The sequence below is a fragment of the Chiloscyllium punctatum genome, chromosome 25 (genome assembly GCF_047496795.1).
Source record: "Chiloscyllium punctatum isolate Juve2018m chromosome 25, sChiPun1.3, whole genome shotgun sequence".
Lineage (NCBI taxonomy): Eukaryota > Metazoa > Chordata > Chondrichthyes > Orectolobiformes > Hemiscylliidae > Chiloscyllium > Chiloscyllium punctatum.
The window spans coordinates 22,155,898-22,179,160 of record NC_092763.1 but is presented as its reverse complement, the minus strand read 5'-3'; the positions used below and the strand labels follow the sequence as shown (position 1 = coordinate 22,179,160).

The 23,263-nt window shown below is 40.7% G+C and overlaps 1 protein-coding gene across 2 annotated transcripts in view; it reads left to right on the top strand.

Annotated features, from left to right (window-relative positions):
* Window positions 1-23,263, top strand: part of wdr44 (WD repeat domain 44) — a 67,765-nt gene that overhangs the window by 28,926 nt on the left and 15,576 nt on the right. For both annotated transcript variants that reach the window (XM_072594807.1, XM_072594808.1), the window contains 6 exons: window positions 578-682; window positions 12,596-12,732; window positions 13,422-13,505; window positions 16,394-16,500; window positions 16,801-16,952; window positions 22,429-22,567. In XM_072594807.1, the coding sequence (XP_072450908.1) occupies window positions 578-682; window positions 12,596-12,732; window positions 13,422-13,505; window positions 16,394-16,500; window positions 16,801-16,952; window positions 22,429-22,567 (724 nt within the window). The remainder of the gene's footprint in view (window positions 1-577; window positions 683-12,595; window positions 12,733-13,421; window positions 13,506-16,393; window positions 16,501-16,800; window positions 16,953-22,428; window positions 22,568-23,263) is intronic.

Genomic DNA, 23,263 nt, shown 5'->3' with positions numbered 1-23,263 from the left:
TTTCTTTACGAAGTAATTGAAGCAGTTGACAGGGAAAAGTCTGTGGATGTGGTTTTATTCCACTATACAAAGCCCTGGTTGGGCCATGTCTGGAGGCCTGAGTAGAATTCAGAATACTGCACCTTATGATATCTTGGCCTTGGAAGAAGTACAGTGTGGATTCAGCAGACTATTACTGAAGTTCAAGGGTTAGATTAGTGATGATCGCTTTGGCAGAATAAACTTTCTTAAGATTTAATTTTACATTTTTAGCAGTGGTGGGACATTGAATACAATCATTTGATTTTGTGCTTGTAACATCTAAATTCTGTTTTGGGAAATGTGCAGAATCTTCCCTTCAAAAATGAATGATTTGGCAGAGCTCCAGTTCATACTCGAACAAATGAGAAATTGGATCTTGTGCATTAGAAAGCATTGACACAATCACCTCTCAGACCTTCTAAATTATTTAGTGTTCATTAAGTAAGAGCAAATCATAATAAACCAAACTGATAAAATAGCTGATATTTGTTTTAAGATTCAATTTACCTGGTTACTCATGTTTTGTCTAACTGAGCTTTTAAAATCTAACTTACAGGAAAATGGGAAAGGGGCTGGAGAATCAACATCTGGCATTCCTGAAACTGAGATAATAGGACCGCAAAGACCAAGATCAAACTCTGGAAGAGAGCTCACTGATGAGGTGAAGAATAGTCGTCCGTCAGGCAAAAATATGTTGGAAGTGCTGAGTTTTCCATCTTGTGGATTCTTTTCCTGATTGTTCTGAATGTAAAAGTTAATCTTAATATTAGTCAATTTCAAAACTGTTACAATCCTCATTCAAAGATGAGAATTTCCCAAATTATTTAATAGTTATTTTGTTTCTCAATTTCAGAATGTAAAAATGTTGTGATCCCACCTAGGTGTGTAAAATATACAGAACAAATGTATTTAGTGGTTTTCTGTAAACATTGAAACCTGTGGCCATTGGTGCAGCCACAAATTGTAGTATCCGATGTCTTATTTACAATAGCCCCGATCATCCAAACAGGGCAATAATATTGAAATTGCCACCAAGTTGCACAATTCTCTCGACTTGACAATGCTATGCATATCTTCTGAGGCTTCCAACCAGCTGTCAGAGTAATGTGCAGTGCAACATCCCTCAGGGAAATCTGTTGGAGTAGAGATGGGTAGAGTCAGAATGCAAGTACACGCGTTCCTCAGCATAAGCTGCAGTATGGTTGGTTTAAAGTTTTAATCTGAATGTTTGTCATTGGGTGAGGTAGCTGAGAAAGAGAGGGTGATCAGGTGGATGGCTAAATTATGTGGAGTTCCATAGATGTTAATCTGACAAATGTTTAATAGGTAACTACCCAAGTAAGTTCTGTGGAACTGTCCAAAATTTCGAACTCAGGCACAGAGTAAGAGATATTTGTAGAGAACCAGGGAGCAGGGGAAATCCCATTCCAAATTTAAACTTTCTGGCAATTCCCATGTATGTCAGTATGATGAGACTTCAACAGGGTACTATTGTGCATTTTCATTTGTATGTTTGGTCTCCAATAGTTAAGAGACCAGAAGTTTAAGGCCAAGAAGGAAACCGTGTACTGAAGATGAATGGTTACAAGAATTCAGTTAACAGCACGTTGTCTTTGTCTAATATACAGATTTTTTAAAAAAAATTTTCTTAAGTCTTAACAGTGATTATCTTTGAAGTGTTCAATCGTGAAAAGTGTTACACCAGAGTCTAGTGCTTCTTAACTTGACATCCTAAAATGTGCTGTCCCTCAGTAGTTTTCCTGAATTTAGAGATACTAAGGCTAATTGTAGCACACTGGTTATGTAGAAATTGAACTTTCATTTTCACCTTTGCTCCTACAAAGGGTATCTCCAATATATTGAACTGTTTTTTGAATGAATTCATTGATTTATTTAAATGGAGCTATTCCAGAATGAACCCCAGAAATTTCACAGTAAGATGATCTTTTGGTGGTTCTTGACTGCCCCAACTGGAAAAAAGCCACCCAACTAAGGCCCACAGTCCAGGATTTGGTCCATAACCCTACACATGGCAACATATGTGCACATCTAGACACTTCTTAAATGTATTGTTTGTTTCTCCCTGTAGCACCCGTTCAGACAATGAGTTCCAGACCTGTCGTGCACTCTGCGATAAATTGCTTCTGTTCCTCACCTTACTAATCTTTCCACCAATCACTTTAAATCTGTGCCCGCTCATCATTGACCACTCTGCTAAGGCCTCTCCTATCCACTTTTACTAAGCCTCCTTACATTCTCTTTTCAAAGAGAACTATCTTTTCTCATCACTTAGCTTTTTTCAGTCATGGAAACATCCTTTAACTTGCTGCTATAATCTCTCCAGTATAATTGCATCCTTACTATAATGAGGTGATTGGACCTGCATGCACTGCTCAAGTTGTGGCATAACAAATGATTTACACAGTTATAGCATAACCTGACTGCTCTCTCAGTTTATACCTTGACTAATAAGTTGAAGAATTCCATATGCCTTCATAACAGCCAAAAGTATGCTTTGACATACTTCTGATTAATTGTGTATTCCTTTGACTTCCTAAAATTCATGGCCTCGCATATAGAATCAGAGAGGTGGACAGCATGGAACAGACCCTTTGGTCCAACCTGTCCATGCCGACCAGATATCCCAACCCAATTTAATCCCACCTGCCAGCACCCGGCCCATATTCCTCCAAACCCTTCCTGTTCATATACCCATCCAAATGCCTTTTAAATGTTCCACCACTTCCTCTGGAAGCTCATTCCATACACGTACCACCCTCTGTGTGAAAAAGTTGCCTCTTGGGTCTCTTTTATATCTTTCCCCTCTCACACTAAACCTATGCCCTCTAGTTCTGGACTCCCCGACCCCAGGGAAAGACTTTGTCTATTTATCCTATCCATGCCCCTCATAATTTTGTAAACATCTAAGATTGCCCCTCAACATCCGACGGTCCAGGGAAAACAGCCCCAACCTGTTTAGCTTCTCCCTATAGCTCAAATCCTCCAACCCTGGCAACATCCTTGGAAATCTTTTCTGAACCCTTTCAAGTTTCACAACACCTTTCCGATAGGAAGGAGACCAGAATTGCACGCTGTATTCCAGCAGTGACCAAACCAATGTCCTGTATAGCCAATACATGACCTCCCAACTCCTGTACTCTACACTCTGACCAATAAAAGAAAGCATACTAAACGCCACCTTCACTATCCTATCTACCTGCGACTCCACTTTCAAGGAACTATGAACCTGCACACCGAGGTCTCTTTGTTTACCAACATTCCCTAGGACCTTACCATTTAAGTGTATAAGTCCTGCTAAGATTTGCTTTCCCAAAATGCAGCACCTCGCATTTATCTGAATTAAACTCCATCTGCCACTTCTCAGCCCTTTGGCCCATCTGGTCAAGATCTTGTTGTAATCTGAGGTAACCTTCTTCACTGTCCATTACACCTCCAATTTTGGTGTCATCTGCAAACTTGGTAACTGTACCTCTTATGCTCGCATCTAAATCATTTATATAAGTGACAAAAAGTAGAGGACCCAGCACCGATCCTTGTGGCACTCCACTGGTCACAGGCCCCCCCCCCCCGCCTGAAAAGCAACCCTCCATCACCATCCTCTGTCTTCTACCTTTGAGCCAGTTCTATATCCAAATGGCTAGTTCCCCCTGTATTCAGTGAAATCTAACCTTGCTAACTAGTCTCCCATGGGGAACCTTGTCAAACGCCTTACTGCTCTACCCTCATCAGTCCTATTTGTTACTTTAAAAAACTTAATCAAGTTTGTGAGACATGATTTCACACGCACGGAGCCATGTTGACTATCCCGAATCAGTCCTTGCCTTTCCAAATCCATGTCCGTTAGGGTTCCCTCCAACAACTTACCTACCACCAACGTCAGGCTCACTGGCTTGTCCTTACAACCCTTCTTAAACAGTGGCACCACGTGTGCCAACCTCAACTCTTCCGGCTCCTCACCTGTGACTATCGATGATCCAAATATCTTAGCAAGGGGCCCAGCAGTCAGAGTTCTAGGGTACACCTGATCAGGTCCTGGGGATTTATCCACTTTGATGTGTTTCAAGACATCCAGCACTCCCTCCTCTGTAATATGGACATTTTGTAAGGTGTCACCATCTATTTCCCTACATTGTATATCTTCCATATCCTTTTCCACAGTAAACACTGATGCAAAATACATTTCTGAGGCTCCACACAAAGGCTGCCTTGCTGATCTTTGAGGGATCCTATTCTCTCCCTAGTTACCCTTTGTCCTTAATATATTTGTAAAAACCCTTTGGATTCTCCTTAATTCTATTTGCCAAAGCTATCTCATGTCCCCTTTTTGCCCTCCTGATTTTCCTCTTAAGTATACTCCTACTGCCTTTAAACTCTTCTAAGGATTCACTCGACCTTACATATGCTTCCTTCTTTTTCTTAACCAAACCATCAATTTCTTTAGTCTTCCAGCATTCCCTATACCTCCCAGCCTTCCCTTTCACCCTGACAGGAATATACTTTCTCTGGATTCTCGTTATCTCATCCCTGAAGGCTTCCCATTTTCCAGCCGTCCTCTTACCTGCAAAAATCTGCCCCCAATCAGCTTTTGAAAGTTCTTGCCTAATACTGTCAAAATTGGTCTTTCTCCAATTTAGAACTTCAATTTTTAGATCTGGTCTATCCTTTTCCATCACTATTTTAAATCTAATGGAATTATGGTGGCTGGCCCCAAAGTGCTCCCCTACTGACACCTCCGTCACCTGCTCTGCCTTATTTCCCAAGACTAGGTCAGGTTTTGCACCTTTTCTGGTAGCTGCATCCACATACTGAATCAAAAAAATTCCTCTCCATCTAAACCCTTAACACAATGGCAGTCCCAGTCTATGTTTGGAAAGCTAAAATCTCCTACCATAACCACCCTATTATTCTTACAGATAGCTGAGATCTCCTTACAAGTTTGTTTCTCAATTTTACTCTGACTGTTCGGGGGTCGATAATACAATCCCAATAAGGTGATCATCCCTTTCTTATTTGTCCGTTTCACCCAAATAACCTCCCTGGATATATTTCCAGGAATATCCTTCCTCAGCATGGCTGTAATGCTATACCTTATCAAAAATGCCACTCCCCCTCCTCTCTCGCCTCCCTTCCTGTAGCATTTGTAACCTGGAACATTAAGCTGCCAGTCCTGCCCATCTCTTCAGCCAAGTTTCTGTAATTGCTATGATATCCCAGTTCCACGTTCCTAACCATGCCCTGGGTTCATCTACCTTCCCCGTTAGGCCCCATTGAAATAAATGCAGTTTAATTTATTAGTACTACCTTGTCCCTGCCTGCCCTGACTGTTTGACTCACTTCTGTTCTCAGCTGTGCTAGTCTCAAATTGATCTCTTTCCTCACTATCTCCCTGGGTCCCACCCCCCTTACCTTACTAGTTTAAATCCTCCCGAGCAGCTCCAGCAAATCTCCCTGCCAGTATATTAGTCCTCTTCCAATTTAGGTGCAATCTGTCCTGCTTGTACAGGTCAATTCTACCCCAAAAGAGATTCCAATGGTCCAGAAATATGATTCCTTGTCCCATACACCAGATCCTCAGCCATGCATTCATCTGCTCTATCCTCCTATTCCTGCCCTCACTAGCTTGTAGCACCGGGAGAATTCCAGATATTACTACTCTTGAGGACCCCCTTTTTAAATTCCTCCCTAAGACTCTAATCACCCTTCAGAATCTCAACCTTTTCCCTTCCTATGTTGTTGGTTCCAATGTGGACAATGACCTCTTGCTGCCCCCCCGAGAACATTCTGCACCTTCTGAGACATCCTTGATCCTGGCACCAGGGAAGCAACACACCATTCTGATTTTTCGCTGCTGGCCACAGAAATGTCTATCTGTACCTCTGACTAGAGAATCCCCTAACACAATTGCTCTCTTGGAACCCGACGTATCGCTCATTGCATTAGAGCCAACCTCAATACCAGAGACTTAGCTATTCATGCTATGTTCCCCTGAGAATCTATCACTCCCTACATTTCCCAAAACACATACTTGTTTGAAATGGATATAGCCACAGAACACACCTGTACTAGGCTGCCTACCTCTTATCTTTCCTGGAGTTAACCCATCTATGTGACTGTATCTGAGACTTCCCCCTTCCTGTAACTTTTCCTGAAGAAGGGCTTATGCCCAAAACGTCGATTCTCCTGCTCCTCAGATGCTGCCTGGCCTGCTGTGTTTTTCCAGCACCACATTTTTCAGCTCTGGTCTCCAGCATCTGCAGTCCTCACTTTTTCCCTTCCTATAACTGCCATCCATCACACACTGTTGCTGTTGCAAATTCCTCATTGCTTCTGACTGACTATCCGACCGATCCATTTGATCTGATGAGATTCGCAACTGAGCATTTATTGCAGATATAATCCGCAGTAACCCTTGAACTCTCTTTAAACTCCCATATCTGACAAGAAGCACATATCACTCTACTAAAGGCCATTTTTGCTCCTTCACAATCTACAGATCCAGAAACTAATGCCGTCTTATTCCTCTACAAAACTCCGCCCCAGGTTGGATTAATAGTTACGGATGATATTTTAAGTTTAATCAAGAGACATGTCTCAAAAATCATATAATCAAGAAAGAACCCACTCTCTTTCCTACTGCAGATTTTCTGTAGGCCACCTCAAACAATTAACTTATCTGATTCTGTGCTATGAACTTCACCCAAACAGTTCCTCCAAGGTCAATTGTGAATTTCACTGTTTGTTAATTTTCCCAGACACTCCGATGTCCAGCGATACATGAATTCAAATAGCAAAAGCAGTAACTGTGCAGGTTCACTCTGGTGTCAGTTTCTTTCTCTCTCTCCTTCACTGATCTCACCATGTGATTCCTTTGTCTGTGCTTCTCCCTTTCGAAACCGATGTTGTTTTGACTTTTTTTTTCTCCAAAATTCCAAAACAATGCAACAGCATATAAAACAGTAATTGCTGCTCCCAGAATTTGAGGAAATCACCTCCAGCATCTAAAATACCTCAAAAAAGGAGCAGCTGTTACAGCCAGAAATTTTTCCTATTCTCCATCTTGGATTACCCAGAATCATCTTTGAATTCACTTTGAATCCTGTCCCATCTGACCCATGCACGTGCCCTAATTTGAAAATGTTGTTTACAGGGTTACAGTGAATTGAATAATACTTAGTCATAGAGATGTACAACACGGAAATGGACCCTTTCATCTAACTCGTTCATGCTGACCAGATATCCTAACCTAATCTCGTCCCATTTGCCAGCACTTGGCTCATCTCACTCTAAACCCTTCTTATTCATTGGGATGACTATTAAATGCTGTAGTTGTACCGGCCTCCACCGCTTCCTCTGGCAACTCATTTCAGTCATGCACCATCTTCAGTGTGAAAATGTGGTCCCTTTTATATCTTTCCCCCTCACACTAAACCTATGTTCTCTAGTTCTGGACTCCCCCACCCCAGGGAAAAGGCCTTACCGATTTATCCTATCCATGCCCCCCATGAATTTACAAACCTCTATAAGGTCGCCCCTCCATCAGCTGACACTCCAGGAAAACAGCCCCAGCCTAGTCAGCCTCTCCCTGTAGCTCAAATATTCCAAACCTGGAAGTCTCCTTGTAAATCTTTTCTGAACCCTTTCAATTTTCACAAAATCCTTCTAATAGGAAGGAGACCAGAATTGCATGCAGTATTCCAAAAGTGGCCTAACCAATGTCCTGTATAACAGCAACATGATCTCCCAAGTCTACGCAATGCTCTGACCAATAAAGGAAAGAATACCAAATGCCACCTTCACTATCCAATCTACCTGCGACTGTACTTTCAAGGAACTATGAACCTGCACTCCAAGGTCTCTTTGTTCAACAATGCTCCCCAGGACCTTACCATTAAGCGTATAAGTCCTCCTCTGATTTGCTTTTCCAAAAAAAAGTACCTTGCGTTTAACTAAATTAAACTCTATCTGTCATTCCTCAGCCCATTGGCCCATCTGATTAAAATCCCATTGTACTCTGAGGTAATCTTTTTCGCTGTTCACTCACTTCCAGTTTTGGTGTCATCTACAAACTCACTGATTATACCTCCTATGTTCGTATCCAAATCATTTATATTAAAAAACGAAAAGCAGTGGACCCAGCACCGATCCTTGTGGCACACAACTAGTCACTGACCTCCAATCTGCAAAGTAACCCTCCACCACCACCCTTTCTCTTCTACCTTTGAGCCAGCTCTGCATCCAAGTGGCTAGATCTCACTTTATTTCATGAGATCTAACTTTGCTCACCAGTCTCCCTTGAGGAACCTTGTTGAACGCCTTACAGAAATCCATATAGATCACGTTTGCTTTCCACACAAAGCCATGCTGACTATCCCTAGTCAGTCCTTCCCTTTCCAAATACATCTAAATCCTCTCGCTCAGGATTCCCTCCAACAGCTTGTCCACCACCAATGTCAGGTTCACTGGTCTCTAGTTCCCTGGCTTTTCCTTACCACCTTTCTTAAATAGTGGCACCATGATACCCAACCTCCAGTCTTCTGGTGCCCCATCTGTGACTATCAATGATCCAACTATCTTAGCAAGGGGCCCAGCAGTCAGAGTTCGAGGGTACACCTGATCAGGTCCTGGGGATTTATCCACTTTTCTGTATTTCAAGATATCCAGCACCACTACCTCTGTAATATGGACATTTTTCAAAATGTCACCATCTATTTCCCCACGTTCTATGTCTTCCATGTTCCTCTCCACAGTAAACACTGATGCAAAATACTCTTTAATATCTTCCCCATCTTCTGCGGCTCCACATGTAGGCCACCTTGCTGATCTTTGAGGGGCCGAATTCTCTCCATAGTTATCCTTTTATCCTTAATGAATTTATAGAATCCCTTTGGATTCTCCTTAACCCTATTTGCCAAAGCTATCTCATGTCCTCTTTTTGCCCTCCGGTTTCCCACTTAAGTATACTCCTAATGTCTTGATAGTCTTCTCAGAATTCATTCAATCTATCCTGTCTATACCTGACACATGCTTCCTTTTTCTTAACCAAAACCTCAATTTCTCTCCAGCTTTCCCTATCCCTACCAGCCTTTCCTTTCACCCTAACAGGAATATACTATCCCTGGACTTACTTTATCTCATTTCTGAAGGCTTCACATTTTCCAGCCTTCCTTTTACCTGTGAACATCTGCCCTCAATCAGCTTTTGAAAGTTCTTGCCTAATACCGTGAAAATTAGCCTTCCTCCAATTTAGAACTTCAACTTTTCCATCACTATTTTTAAACTAATAGAATTATGGTTCCTGGCCCCAAAGTGCTCTCTTACTGACACCTAAATCACCTGCCCTGCCTTATTTCCCAAAAGTAGGTCAGGTTTTGCATCTTCTGTAGTAAGTATATCCACATACTGAATCAGGAAGTTTTCGTATACACACTTAACAAATTCCTCTCATTCAAACCCTTAACACTATGGCAGTCCCAGTCTCTGTTTGGAAAGTTAAAATCACCTACCATAACCACCCTATTATTTTGTTGACAATGACAATTAATTTAGCATTGTTGCAGAATTAATGAAATAGATTTCCCTATTGGTAGACAAATTGTGTCCAGTGTATTGATTCCCTATTCGCTTTATAAATTATAAAACAGAATAATAGAACACAGGAACAGGCCCTTCGGCAAACCATGTCTCTGGTGACCACTCTAAACTAATCCCGTCTGCCTGCAGTGGTCCATATCCCTCTGTTCCCTACCTATTTAAGTGTCTGTATAAATGCCTCTCAAATGTTACTATCGTACTTGCTTCTACCATTCCCCCAGGCAGTGCATTCCAGGTAACAACCACACTCTGTATAAAAAGAACTTGCCTCACATATCTTTCAACTTTCCCCTTTTCACCTTAAATCTATGGCCCCTAGTATTTAATATTTCTACCCTGGGAAAATGATTCTGACTATCCACCCTGTCCATGCCTCTCAATTTTATTCTTCTCTATCACGTCTCCCCTCAATCTCTGACACTTTGATGAAAGCAATCCAAGTTTGCCCAACCTCTCCTTACACTATAACACTCCAATCCAGGCAACATCCTGGGAAACCTTTTTTGCACTGTCTTGAAAACCTCCATTTCCTTCCTGGAGACCAGAAATGTGCACACTATTCCAAATGTGACCGAACTAAAGTTTTATACAGCTGCAAAATGACTGATCAACTATTATACTCAGTTCTCTGACCGATGATGCTAAATACACTGTATGACTTCTTTACCACTTTCTCTACTTGTGTTGCCACTTGGAGTGTTTTCTGGACTTTCACCCCAATATCCCTCCGTAGATTAGTGCACCTCAGGGTCTTGTCTTTTGCTGTATACTTTCCTTTTGCATTTGATCTCCCAAAATTCTTCACGTCACACTTGTGTGAATTAAACTCCAGCTGCCGTTTCTCCAGCCAGTTTTTCAACTGATCGATAACTTGCTGCATCATTTGGCAACTTTCCTCACTATCCACAACTCAACCAGTTTTCATGTTGGCGCAAGCTTACTAATCAAATCATCAATGTTTTCATCCAAATCATTTACATAAATTACAAACAGCAGAGGTCCCCCTGCACTGATCGTGATCCTTGTGGAACACCACTGGTCACAGATCTGCTGGTCAGAAAAGTATACCTCCACAACTACCCTCTGTCTTGTGTGACAATTCAATTGTGAGTTCAACTTATCAATATGCTGTAGATCCCATGTTGCTTAATCTTCAGGACAAGCCTATCGTGAGGGATGCTTTAGTAAAGTCCATATAGACAACATCCACTGTCCTACTCTTGCCAATCACCTTCATCACTTTCTTGAAAAACTCAATCAAATTTGTGAGACAAGACCTCCCCAGCACAGACATGCTGACTCTCCCTAATTCAACTTGTTTCCAACCTTGAGTCAATCCCGTCCTTAAGAGTTTTGAATTATTTACCTACCAATGTTGGCCTATAATTTTCTGGATTATCCCTGTTGTGCCCATTTTAAACAAATGAACAGTATTGGCTAATCTCCAGTCTTCTGAGACATTGCCTGTCACTAAAAAGTATGCAAAAATCTGTCAAGGCCATGTCCTCTCCTGCTTCCCTAAGTGTCATGGGTCGTATCCTACCAGGCCCTGGGGACCTACCTACTTTACTGTTTTTCAAGAAGCCTAACACCACCAACTTAATATCAGCACATCTTAGAATATCAACATACCCTTCCTTCATCTCTGTCCTTCTCCTTGGTGAATACTGATGCAAAGTACTAATTTTGGATCTCTCTCACCTCCTCTGACTTCACGCGCAACTTCCCTTTTATCCTTCTCCAAAAAGCTCAATCAAATTTAAGAGACAGAATCATCCCTGCACAAAACCGTGCTGACTCTCCCTAACAAGTCCACTGGAATGAACCTAGCCTTTGTCTAACCACCCTCTTGCTCCTCATGTATGAGCAAGATGCCTTGGGATTCTCTTTAATCCTACTTGCCAAGGACATTTCATGGCCCCTTGCAGCCCTTCTTGTTCCTTGTTTAAGTTCTTTCCTGTTTTCTTTATATTTCTTAAGAGCCTTGTCCAATTTCTGTTTCATAAACCTACTATATGCTTTGTTGTTCTTTTTGATTTAACATTCAATATCTCTTTTCATCCAAAGTTCCTAAATCCTGCTTTTCTTCTGTTTCATTGGAGTTAGCACGTTCTCCCCGTGTCTGCCTGGGTTTCCTCTGGGTGCTCCAGTTTCTTCCCACAGTCCAAAGATGTGCAGGTCAGGTGAATTGGCCATGCTAAATTGCCTGTAGTGTTAGGTAAGGGGTAAATGTAGGGGTATGGGTGGGTTACGCTTTGGTGGGTCGGTGTGGACTTGTTGGGCCGAAGGGCCTGTTTCCACTCTGTAATGTAATCTAATCTAATCCTCAAAGGAACATGCTGGTCCTGAACTCTGATCAACTGGCCTTTGAACTAAAACTCCCAAGTTTCAGATGTTGATTTACCCTCTAACAGCCACTTTCAATCTAATTTCTTCAGTTTCTGTCTAATATTGTTGTAATTAGCCTTCCCCCAGTTTAGCACTTTGACCAGAGGACCAGTCTTATTCTTATCCATAGCTATCTTAAAACTTGTGGTGTTATGATCACTGTTCTCAAAATTCTCCCTACTGAAACTTCAATCACTGGTCAGGCTCATTCCCAATATAAGGTCTAGTAGGGCCCCTTCTTGAGTTGGGTTATTTATATATTGTTTCAAGAAATATTCGTGGATACACCTCAGAAATCTTACCCCATCTAACTCATGGCAAACTGTCTTCAAATTGTTTGTAGAATGTTGTTGCAATGCACTCTTACACTTTCCTGTTCCCCCTATTATCTTATTATGTCCATTAAAGAATGAAATTGCCAGTACAAATTGTTTTGTACATTGCAACAGATTTGTTCTTGCTGCACATTGTCTGCTTTTGTGCTTTCATATCAAAAATCTGATTATGTGCACTTAACTGGTAGATTTATCTGGCTTTAGGAGTGTTACATAATTTGTTTCTTTCTTTACAAAAGGAAATTCTTGCAAGCGTGATGGTGAAGAACCTAGATACTGGAGAAGAGATCCCTTTGAATATGGCTGAGGAAAAACTTCCTAAAGGCCTGAACCCACTGACATTGCACATCATGCGCCGAACAAAGGAATACGTAAGGTATGTGGGGTGCTGATACCTGCCTCTGCTACTTTACTGAGGGTTGCACCTTTTGTCTATTTAGTCATGAAATTTATTTTATACTAAGTTTCATTCCACATTAAGTGGTGAATTCAGGTGTTCGTCGTCATTGCAGCTAAGATTTTTTCAGCTGTCCAATCATAAACAACTCCATACATACAATAAAGTAACTGGCAGAAATATGAAGCACTACACGTAACACGATACTGGTGACGTTTTCTTCTTGTTACAAATCAGGAGTTAAATCTTCCCAGAATTAAAATGACAGGATTGATTCCTTACTGAATTTATTAAGAAGCACATTTTTTTCCCTAGTCACCAAGCAGACTACCTTGTTTTTACTTTGATATTTGAACAGTCTGTTTTGTTATTGTTAACAAAATGAGCAAAAAACAATCATAGTTGTGTCAAAAGATGTTCAATGTCTATTCAGATGTATTTGCCTGGGTTGCTTGTTCATATTCATCAGTAGAGCAACTTCAGTTCGTAACTAATGTTCAGCATCAACTGAAATAATCAGGAAAAGTGCTTGGCATACAATGAATCAGCTGGTGCTTTATTTTTAAATGGGGTTGGTGTATTTGAGGAACTTAAACTGAGAACGCCGTATAAACTTTATATGTTAACAAGATGGCATGATTTAATCAAAATGCTTTTTCCCATTCTAGCAATGATGCTGCACAGTCAGATGATGAAGAAAAGATTCATTCAGCTCAATCTGAGCAAGATGGCCATAAAATCAAACAGAAAACGTAAGGTTTTTTACTCTTAAAAACTAGCTTTGTGTTTCAAATAGACTTGTTGAAAAGGAAACATTTGGCAACACTGAGCCATGTTATTTCTTACACTTAATTTGTATTCTGCCATTGGAACACGTTTTTATGTTACACAGGCTTACATAGAATTTTGAGGACAGAAATAAAGTATTCAGTGCAATTGGTCATCGATGTTTATATTTCAAATGGACTGCTCAATCCCCCCCCATCTTTCCTGATCATAATCCACAATCTATTTATTTTCTCTTCAAATGCCCATTCAGTTCCCCCTTAAATGCTATACTATTAAGTTCAACCAATCTCCATGCTCGAGTGTTTTCCGTTTCGCACCTCTCTTTGGGTACAAAAAGATGTTGTCAATTCCCTTGGATATTTCGGTGACTATCTTGTTCCAAGTTATGTTCTTAAGCACAAGAGAGAACCTTCTGTCTGCGTCCACGCAATCAAAATCTTCACAGGTTTAAAAATCTCCATTAGCTCACTCCTCCGCCTTCTCCTTTTAGACAAAACAGATCCAACGTGTCAAATCATTTTCTCTTTAATATTTCTACTTTCAACTCTGTAAATCTTCTCCACACCCTCCCTAGTACATCCATATTCTTGTTGTGTTTTTTAATATGCTGGCAAATTAGGAAGCACAATGAATAAGTATGGCTGGGTTTCTCCAACCTGGGGAATCCTCCTTTCAGGCACCAATCAAAGTTGTCTAAATACCACCCTGTTCTTGAATGATTGATACTACCAGCTGGATTGATGAACCTGGTATGCATCATGACCAAGGCATGAGGAATGCTCCCTAGGTGAGAAGACAGAGGAGTAATGAATGTTTTACTTCAGGGACAGTTAATCGAGCCCTGTGACAAACAGACACATGCACCCAAGGAGACCAGCAATAATTTAATGGAGTTTTCTCCCAAGCCGATAAGCCAGGTAACATTCCAGTTGAAGGGTAGATAGACTCAGGAATCGGACCTGACATTGCTTCCTGTGCAAAATAGTAATTGCATTCAAGTACTTCAATGGGGAGCTTTACTTACACATGAGAAAGCAAGGAACAGAGAATATCGTGCCATGATGGCAAGAGATTATTATACATTTAGGTGATTCATGTGGAGGCAGATACTGGCTTGAACTGGGTAGGTCAAACACTCCATTTTTGTTGTGTGTAACATATGTAATACATTCAGAGAGCTCTTTTGGAGCTCCGTGTTATATGATGTGACGTGTACTTGGTTCAAAACCTGGTTCTGTTTGCACCTGAAAACAAGAGCTATTACACTCCAGTGCAGAGCAACTTTGTGACAGTCTTGGAGAGGAAGCAGAGTTAACATTTCAAGTCCAGTGATCCATCTGCAGAACTTATTGTAGCTAGGAAAAGATTGGAATATATGTTGATGATAGGGTGGTGGGAGGAATAACTGATAGGTGGAGATGGAACACAGAGAGAAAGAACAGCAGTCGGGCAAGGAAATGGATGATGTTCACTCTTCAACTCCCAAAATCTCCCAGTATCCCCATGGCGTCTTCCCATGTGATTGCAGGTATAGCACCTGCCCAATTATTTATTCCCTCCTCGCTATCCAAGGCCCCAGAAACATCTTCAAGGTGAAATAATGATTTATCTGCACTTAAATGTGGTTCACTATATTCACTGCTCACAATGTGGTCTGATGTACGTTGCAAAGACAAAATGGAGACTGGGTGACTGCTTTACAGAGCACCTATCCTGTGTCTACAAAAATGAACGTGAGTTTCTGTTTGCTAACCACTTTGACACATTACCATGTTCCATGGCTAACATCTCTGTCTTGGGCTTGCTGCAGTGCTCCAGTGAAGCGCAGCACAAGCTGGAAGATCAGTAACTCATTTTATTCTTGAGGACCTTGCAGCCTTGAGGACTCAAATCAATAATTTTAGGGCCTGAGCATTCTCTTCCAAGTCTTCTGCAGCCCCTACAGAGCAGGTCTTGTAATCACATGGGCTTTTTGTGCAGCTATTGATTCTGAGGCTGACTTTTATCTAACTTTGCCCAATTGCTGTTCTGTCCCCATGCTCCATGTCCACCTACCTCCTGCCTCTTTCCAACCCCATTTCTATATATACCAATCTTATCCTTGCCACGATCACTTCTGAAGGTCACTGAACCCAAAGCATTAATTCTGTTTTCTTTCTACGGATGCTGCCAGACATGCTGAGTTTCTTCAACAATTTCTGTTTTTTGTTTTGGACTTCTGACATTTTCAATTCTTTGTTTTTGTAACATTCCCGGTTTACTTATTTTGTTGCATGTTTGCTGTCAGACTAAATGAAATTCATGCAGTTGTTTACAAGTCTTACACTGTTTTAATCCTCCGCAGTCCTTTCCTAAAGATGGTTCATCTTGATTCGAGGTATTGCAGTTTCCCTGCTAAAATGAGACATAATTTCCTCAGCACTCACGTTTCTGAAGCATTTTGTTCACTTGTTTATACAAGTGGCTGTGAGAATTCTTCTGGAGAGAAAATGATTTGAAATTAATAAACCAATTAATGCAAGGAAAAGTCATTTCTTTACTTACTTCCTGTTTGTCTTATCCTAAAGAGCCAACCCCTGCCTTGAGAAGCCATCAGACTTCAGATGGTTTATCCTGTGACATTCTCTGAAAACATGTTACGTCCTTAAATTGCATATTCCCCCAAAGAAGCTTCTTATCTCAAATGCTTTGTAACCATGGATTACCTTGACCTTCAGTTATGTTTATTCAAGAACAATATTAAAACCTCTTTTGTTGCTTTAACTGCTGGTTACTTTCTGGACCCCATTATCCTGTGGCAAGATACGGAAAGCATATTTTCATCCTGATAAATATCATTTTATTTTCCTAGAAATCAATTTAAGAAATTTTTGGGTAAATCAGTGAAGAGAGCCAAGCATCTTGCTGAAGAGTATGGTGAAAAAGCTGTAAATAAAGTTAAGAGTGTCCGAGATGAAGGTAAGTTTCTCAAATTAATAGCTTAATTTAGAAAAAAACTTACCAATAATTTAATACAATGCTTAATGAGCATACGTTGCTTCAGCAATCAGTTTGAATTATTCACCATATAAAGGATAGAAAGTATAGGTATGAAAGAAGCCTGTAATGAGACATGGAACAGGCAAGTGAGTCCAACATACTATTTAAATATGTCCAATGCTCAATTAGCCTCCAAGAAATAGGAATGGTCTACCTTTGCAGTTTTGAACTATGTAATATCATTTCTGCTGTAAAATTGTTTGTTGTTGCTGTCCTTAGTTTTCCATATGGATCAAGATGATGCTTCTTCTAGTGATGATGAAGGGATGCCTTACACAAGACCTGTCAAGTTTAAAGCAGCCCATGGTTTCAAGGGACCTTATGACTTTGATCAGATTAAAGTAGTTCAGGATCTAAGCGGAGAGCACATGGTGAGTTCTTTAATTTTTGGAAGCATCCTAATGCCGAGGACATCAGTACTTGGTCAGCTTCTATTCCTGAGTGACCCTGGCTCTTGTGTTTTAATGCTTTCTATTTCACTTTAGGTGTCATTCTGCAACCAACTAGGCTGATAGTCAGGAACCTCTCAGGCTTCTGTAAGTTCTGTTTAGCTTACAAGACCTGGAATTAAATGAGCACAGAACGCAGATTTACTATTGTTTTCTATGTACACGCTGCTTAAAATCTAGGCCAAAGTAGGAGTGGAATGTGAGAAAGGTTTGCCATTTTACTGTAACTTAGTAAATTAAAAAAGGCTCGTGCCAGGTTGCCTGCATAATTTAGCTGTCTGCATGTAGGATAGCAATATAAATTCCTCAATGATGGCCAATTATTGTGCAAGATGTGCTCAGTCACCTTCACAAAACTTAACCTTAAAATTTGGTCTGAAATGCTAGATACAGGCTCAAAGTTTGGGAGAAGATTTGTAGCTCGGGTGCTTGTTGTTGTGGTTCTGTTTGCTGAGCTTGGAATTTGTGTTGCTGACGTTTCGTCCCCTGTCCAGGTGACATCCTCAGTGCTTGGGAGCCTCCTGTGAAGCGCTTCTGTGATCTTTCCTCCACCATTTGTAGTGTTTTGAATCTGCCGCTTCCGGTTGTCAGTTCCAGCTGTCCGTTGCAGTGGTCGGTATGTTGGGTCCAGGTCCATGTGCTTATTGATTGAATCTATGGTTGAGTGCCATGCCTCGAGGAATTCCCTGGCTGTTCTCTGTTTGGCTTGTCCTATAATAGTAGTGTTGTCCCAGTTGAATTCATGTTGCTTGTCATCTGCGTGTGTGGCTACTAAGGATAGCTGGTCGTGTCGTTTCGTGGCTAGTTGGTGTTCATGGATGCGGATCGTTGGCTGTCTTCCTGTTTGTCCTGTGTAGTGTTTTGTGCAGTCCTTGCATGAGATTTTGTACACTACATTGGTTTTGCTCATGTTGGGTATCGGGTCCTTCATTCTGGTGAGTTGTTGCCTGAGAGTGGCTGTTGGTTTGTGTGCTATTATGAGTCCTACTGGTCGCAGTAGTCTGGCTGTCAGTTCGGAACTGCTCTTGATGTATGGTAGTGTGGCTAGTCCTTTGGGTTGCGGCATGTCCTCATTCCGTTGTCTTTCCCTTAGGCATCTGTTGATGAAATTGCACGGGTATCCGTTTTTGGCGAATACATTGTAAAGATGTTCTTCTTCCTCTTTTTGCAGTTCTGGTGTACTGCAGTGTATTGTGGCCCTTTTGAATAGTGTCTTGATGCAACTACTTTTGTGTGTGTTGGGGTGGTTGTTTTCGTAGTTCAGGACTTGGTCTGTGTGTGTGACTTTCCTGTATACCTTTGTGGTGAATTCTGTGTTCGGTGTTCACTGTACCATCACGTCAAGGAATGGGAGTTGGTTGTCCTTTTCTTCCTCTCTCGTGAATCGGATTCCTGTGAGTGTGGCATTGATGATCCGATGTGTGTTCTCTATTTCTGTGTTTTTAATGATTACAAAGGTGTCATCCACATATCTGACCCAGAGTTTGGGTTGAATTTGCGGTAAGACTGTTTGTTCTAATCTTTGCATTACCGCTTCTGCTAGGAGTCCAGAGATGGGTGAGCCCATGGGTGTGCCGTTGATTTGTTCATCTATTTGGTTGTTGAATGTGAATTGTGTTGTGAGGCACAGGTCCAGTAGTTTGAGTATGCAGTCTTTGTTGATAGGTTCAATGTCCTGTTGTCTGTTCTGTATGTCCAGCAGGTTGACTCTTGTTTCTGTGGCTAGGTACAGGCTGCCAAAATCAGTTGTTAAACATTGATCAAAACCATACAAAGGCCCACAAGATGGGCTAAATTTGTATTATAATTTTGGCCTTTGGAGGTCAATGTTGTGAAAAATATTTTTCAAATTTGAACCTATTCTCTACTCTTTTCCAAGATTTTTACCAAGTTTTATTTGCAAGTTATCAGGTAGTTAGAGTACTTTGTCCATTTTTCCTTTATTCTGGAGAGTTATTGTCTTGCTGTGGGAATCTGTTTAGCTCAGTTGGCTGGATCGTTGGTTTGCAGTACAGTATGATGCCAACAGCATGGATTCCATTCCCATCACTGGTTTGAGGTTACCATGAAGGACTTCCTTTCTCAACCTCTTCCCTCGCCTGAGGTCTGGTGGTCCTCTGGTTAAATCACCACCAGCAGCATCTCTCTAATAAGAGAGCAGCCCCTGTGGTCTGGTAAGAGTGTGGCGGCACAACGTAACATTGGCTTGATGTGCTTTCCATTGTTTTTTCTCCATATATCTGTTCTCTCTCGGCCTGCTGACTTTAAGTAATATAGAATGTAGTTAATGTATTTGGTCAGTGGTGCATATGTTAGAGTTCTACGTCCCTGCTTCAATAGCACTTTGGTGATTTAGCAGAGTGAACTTAAGGCATGGAAATATTTGAACTGAGACACAATCATGGCTTGAACATGCAGGTAATGGGGAACTGTCTTGGTACTTTGTTGGGTCAGAATTATAGACCTTCTAATCCATTTCAAATTCCTGAAAATTTTAGTTTATAACAATGCCACAACAAGATGAAATAGTTAACAGAATAAAGTGTCTCATTGTGAGAAATGCAATATATTGATCCTATCCAAGTCCACATCGAAGGTTCTTAATGCCTCAAGATGTTTGTTCTTTTTGGTGTGTCATTTGTTCTAAAATATTGCAACTGATGTTGTCACCCTTGTCTAATTTAACAAAGGCAGTGTCAGAATGTTAATAGCCTTTTTAGCCCTTTGAAGTCATAAAGTGGTGTTGAGTTCTCCTGTGTTTGTATTTAAGAAATAAATACTACAGCATTATTCATAAATTAATTGTCAGATTTTTGCAAAGATTTATTTCAAAACCTTCAGCTGAGTTCTTTCCTAGTTTGATATTTTGCATTTTGAAAATGTTTTTACCCTTGACACTTTTTTTCCCTTTTTCTTCTAACTGGTTTCTGAACCTGGAGTTCTGTTTCCCCAGTGAACAGTGATAGTCCTTTGTGACCTTACTGTTTTCTGTAAACAAGTCAAAATGATGTTAACAGATTCTTCAGTTCAAGAGGTTTTCACAGCTGATCTTGTCCTTTTCAATCTGCAAATGGTCACAGTATCCTGCAGGGATTTCTAGCTAATACTTGGGATCAGAAGTTAATTGGCATAAGATGAATGTGTGAGACTGAAAATTTGTTTTGCATCGTGAGTTATTATGACAAATGCAATGCTTGATCATGTGACTCAAACAAATTCAATAATAGTTTGCAAAATTTAATTGGTTATGCACTTGAAAAACAAGAAGAAAGTGCTGTGCAGAGGAGCAGAAGAGTGAGACAAATTGAATTGTTCTTTCATTGACTTGGCACAGGCATGTTGTGTGAATGACCTTGTGTTGTGATTCTTTTGCTAAATTGTCTGATCTTAGAGTGAGACTTCTGTGTTTCCAATACAATCACTATCATTATTACAACGTGTGCGTCTGAACTAATCAGCACATCAACAGTTTGTCCAAAAGGAAATTAAGTTTCCAAAGTATGATAGGCATCACTCCAGGAGCTGTTTTCTGATCTGCTAAATTGCAGGCATGTTTTCATTGATGATATGTTTGATGTTCTTTTAATTGGCTTTTTAGGACCTACTGCACATGCTAGGCACTTGCTGTTTCTCCACAGACCCACATCAATCATATCGTACAATTTTTAAAAATCTTGTGTTTTCAACTTAGTCTTAATAAGAGAAATTTAATTGCACGGTTTGTGAAGGTTTGTAGCTCAGGTTGAGGTTTAGGGTGTAGGTTTGCTCTCTGAGCTGTAGGTTTGACATCCAGATGTTTCATTACCTGGCTAGGTAACATCAGTGGCGACCTCAGAGTGAAGCGAAGCTGTTGTCTGCTGTTTTCTATTTATATGTTTGTCCTGGATGGGGTTCCTAGGGTTTGTGGTGATGTCATTTCCTGTTCATTTTCTGAGGGGTTGATAGATGGTATCTAGATCTTTGTGTTTGTTTGTTTATGGCGTTGTGGTTGGAATGCTAGGCCTCCAGGAATTCTCTGGCATGTCTTTGCTTAGCCTGTCCCAGGATAGATGTGTTGTCCCAGTCGAAATGATGGTTTTTTTCATCTGTGTGTAGGGCTACGAGGGAGGGAGGGTCGTGTCTTTTTGTGGCTAGCTGATGTTCGTGTATTCTGGTGGCTAACTTTCTTCCTGTTTGTCCTACGTAGTGTTTGTGGCAGTCCTTGCATGGAATTTTGTAGATGACGTTGGTTTTTTCCATGGGTTGTACTGGGTCTTTTAAGTTTGTTAGTTTTTCAGAAACTTCAGAAGTTTCAGAAATGACAGCCAGACTACTGAGACCCCTCGGAATCCTAGTAGCACACAAACCCACCAACACTCTCAAACAAAAACTAACAAACTTAAAACACCCAGTACAACCCATGGACAAAACCAAACGTCATCTACAAAATTCCATGCAAGGACTGCCACAAACACTACGTAGGACAAACAGGAAGAAATTTAGCCACCAGGATACACGAACACTAGCTAGCCACAAAAAGACACGACCCTCTCTCCCTCGTAGCCCTACACACGGATGAAAAAAAACACCATTTCGACTGGGACAACACATCTATCCTGGTTCAGGCTAAGCAAAGACATGCCAGAGAATTCCAAGAGGCCTGGCACTCCAACCACAATGCCATAAACAAACACATAGATCTAGATACCATCTATCAACCCCTCAGAAAACGAACAGGAAATGACATCACCAAGAACCCCATCCAGGACAAACATAGAAAGCAGGAGACAACAGCTTCACTTCACTTGGAGGTCGCCACTGATGATGTCACCTAGCCAGGTAATGAAAAGCCTGGATACCAAACCTACAGCTCAGCGAGCAAACCTACACCCCAGAAATTTAATTGTTTGGATACAAGATATGCTGGTGGCCTGATGGATGAAGCCTACAGTGTTGTTGCTCGCAGAGCTGCTGTATGAACAAGTCAAATCTGTACATTTCAAAAGATTCAGCATTCAGGGGAAAAAGCCAAGAACACAGTCACTGATTTCTGTCTATTGTCTAATTCGGTTTCAGTTTTGTGGATGTTTGTACATATGAAAATCTTGCTATAAAATTGCTGTGCAAGTCACTCCATTGAAATGTATAGGAGTATCCCCAAGCCTGTGATTTGTGCACTAATTTGAAACCTATTTTGCTGGTCAACTTTTGCAAGTGTGTAATGAGTAATTGTGGAATGTAATTTTTAGAGCTAAAATTTTGTAATGTCATATATTTGCTAACTATTTAATTGCTGGCTGTGTTGTAATAATGCTTGAGCAGATTATTCCTTATTCATTGTGCTGTAGAAGTTAAGAACAGTAGTTTTTATTTGATGTTTTAATGAATGAAATTTGAAGTAATGGACTTTTGCTTTTAGGGTGCTGTATGGACGATGAAATTTTCACACTGTGGCCGTTTACTTGCAACAGCTGGTCAAGACAATGTTGTACGAATATGGGTTTTAAAAAATGCTTGGGACTACTTCAATAACATGAGAATGAAATACAACACTGAAGGTAGGTTTTCCTGAAATGTGGTCGCTCGTACAATATGTTTGCACTTGCACCCTTTCAACAAGGGGGTGAAGGGGTGTCTCTCTCTGTTCCACAATCGGTCAATAAACACTAGCAATTCAGTCTGGTTCTGTAAGATTTCCCACTTTATTCAATCTCAGCCAGGCACACGTGGTCCAGTAACACAGGTTAAACACTTCAGTGTTCCTTGGAAAAACTGCGCACGTGGCTTAAAACAAAGACATTTTTATATCTTTTTTGCCAGAAGTACAGGCCATCATTATAGAGCACATTCAAACAATTACCAATCAATTTTAATGAAATGACTTTATTGACAGCAATTTAGCCCAATGATATTTCCTGGGAACTAACCTTGTTTTCCAACATCCATGTACTCCTATCTTGCGAACCTAGTCTCTGCATCTGCACTTGCAAGGTCAGTTAGGATAACCAGTAATGTCTTATCTAGTTTAGTTATTTCTACGCTGTAAAGGAAGCATTGTCTGCTAATCTTTCTTGAGACAGACTGTGGTTAGTTCAGCTTTTAGCAGGGTTAAAAGCCATTTTATGCAGCTTTAAGCAGAATTGTCAATTTGCAGCCTAGAAGCCATTTTGTCATATTATTTGCATTAAAAAGCCTTGTATTGCTGCCTATGTTAGTAAAACCATCTATTAAATAGTTGTTCCTGACTACAACTA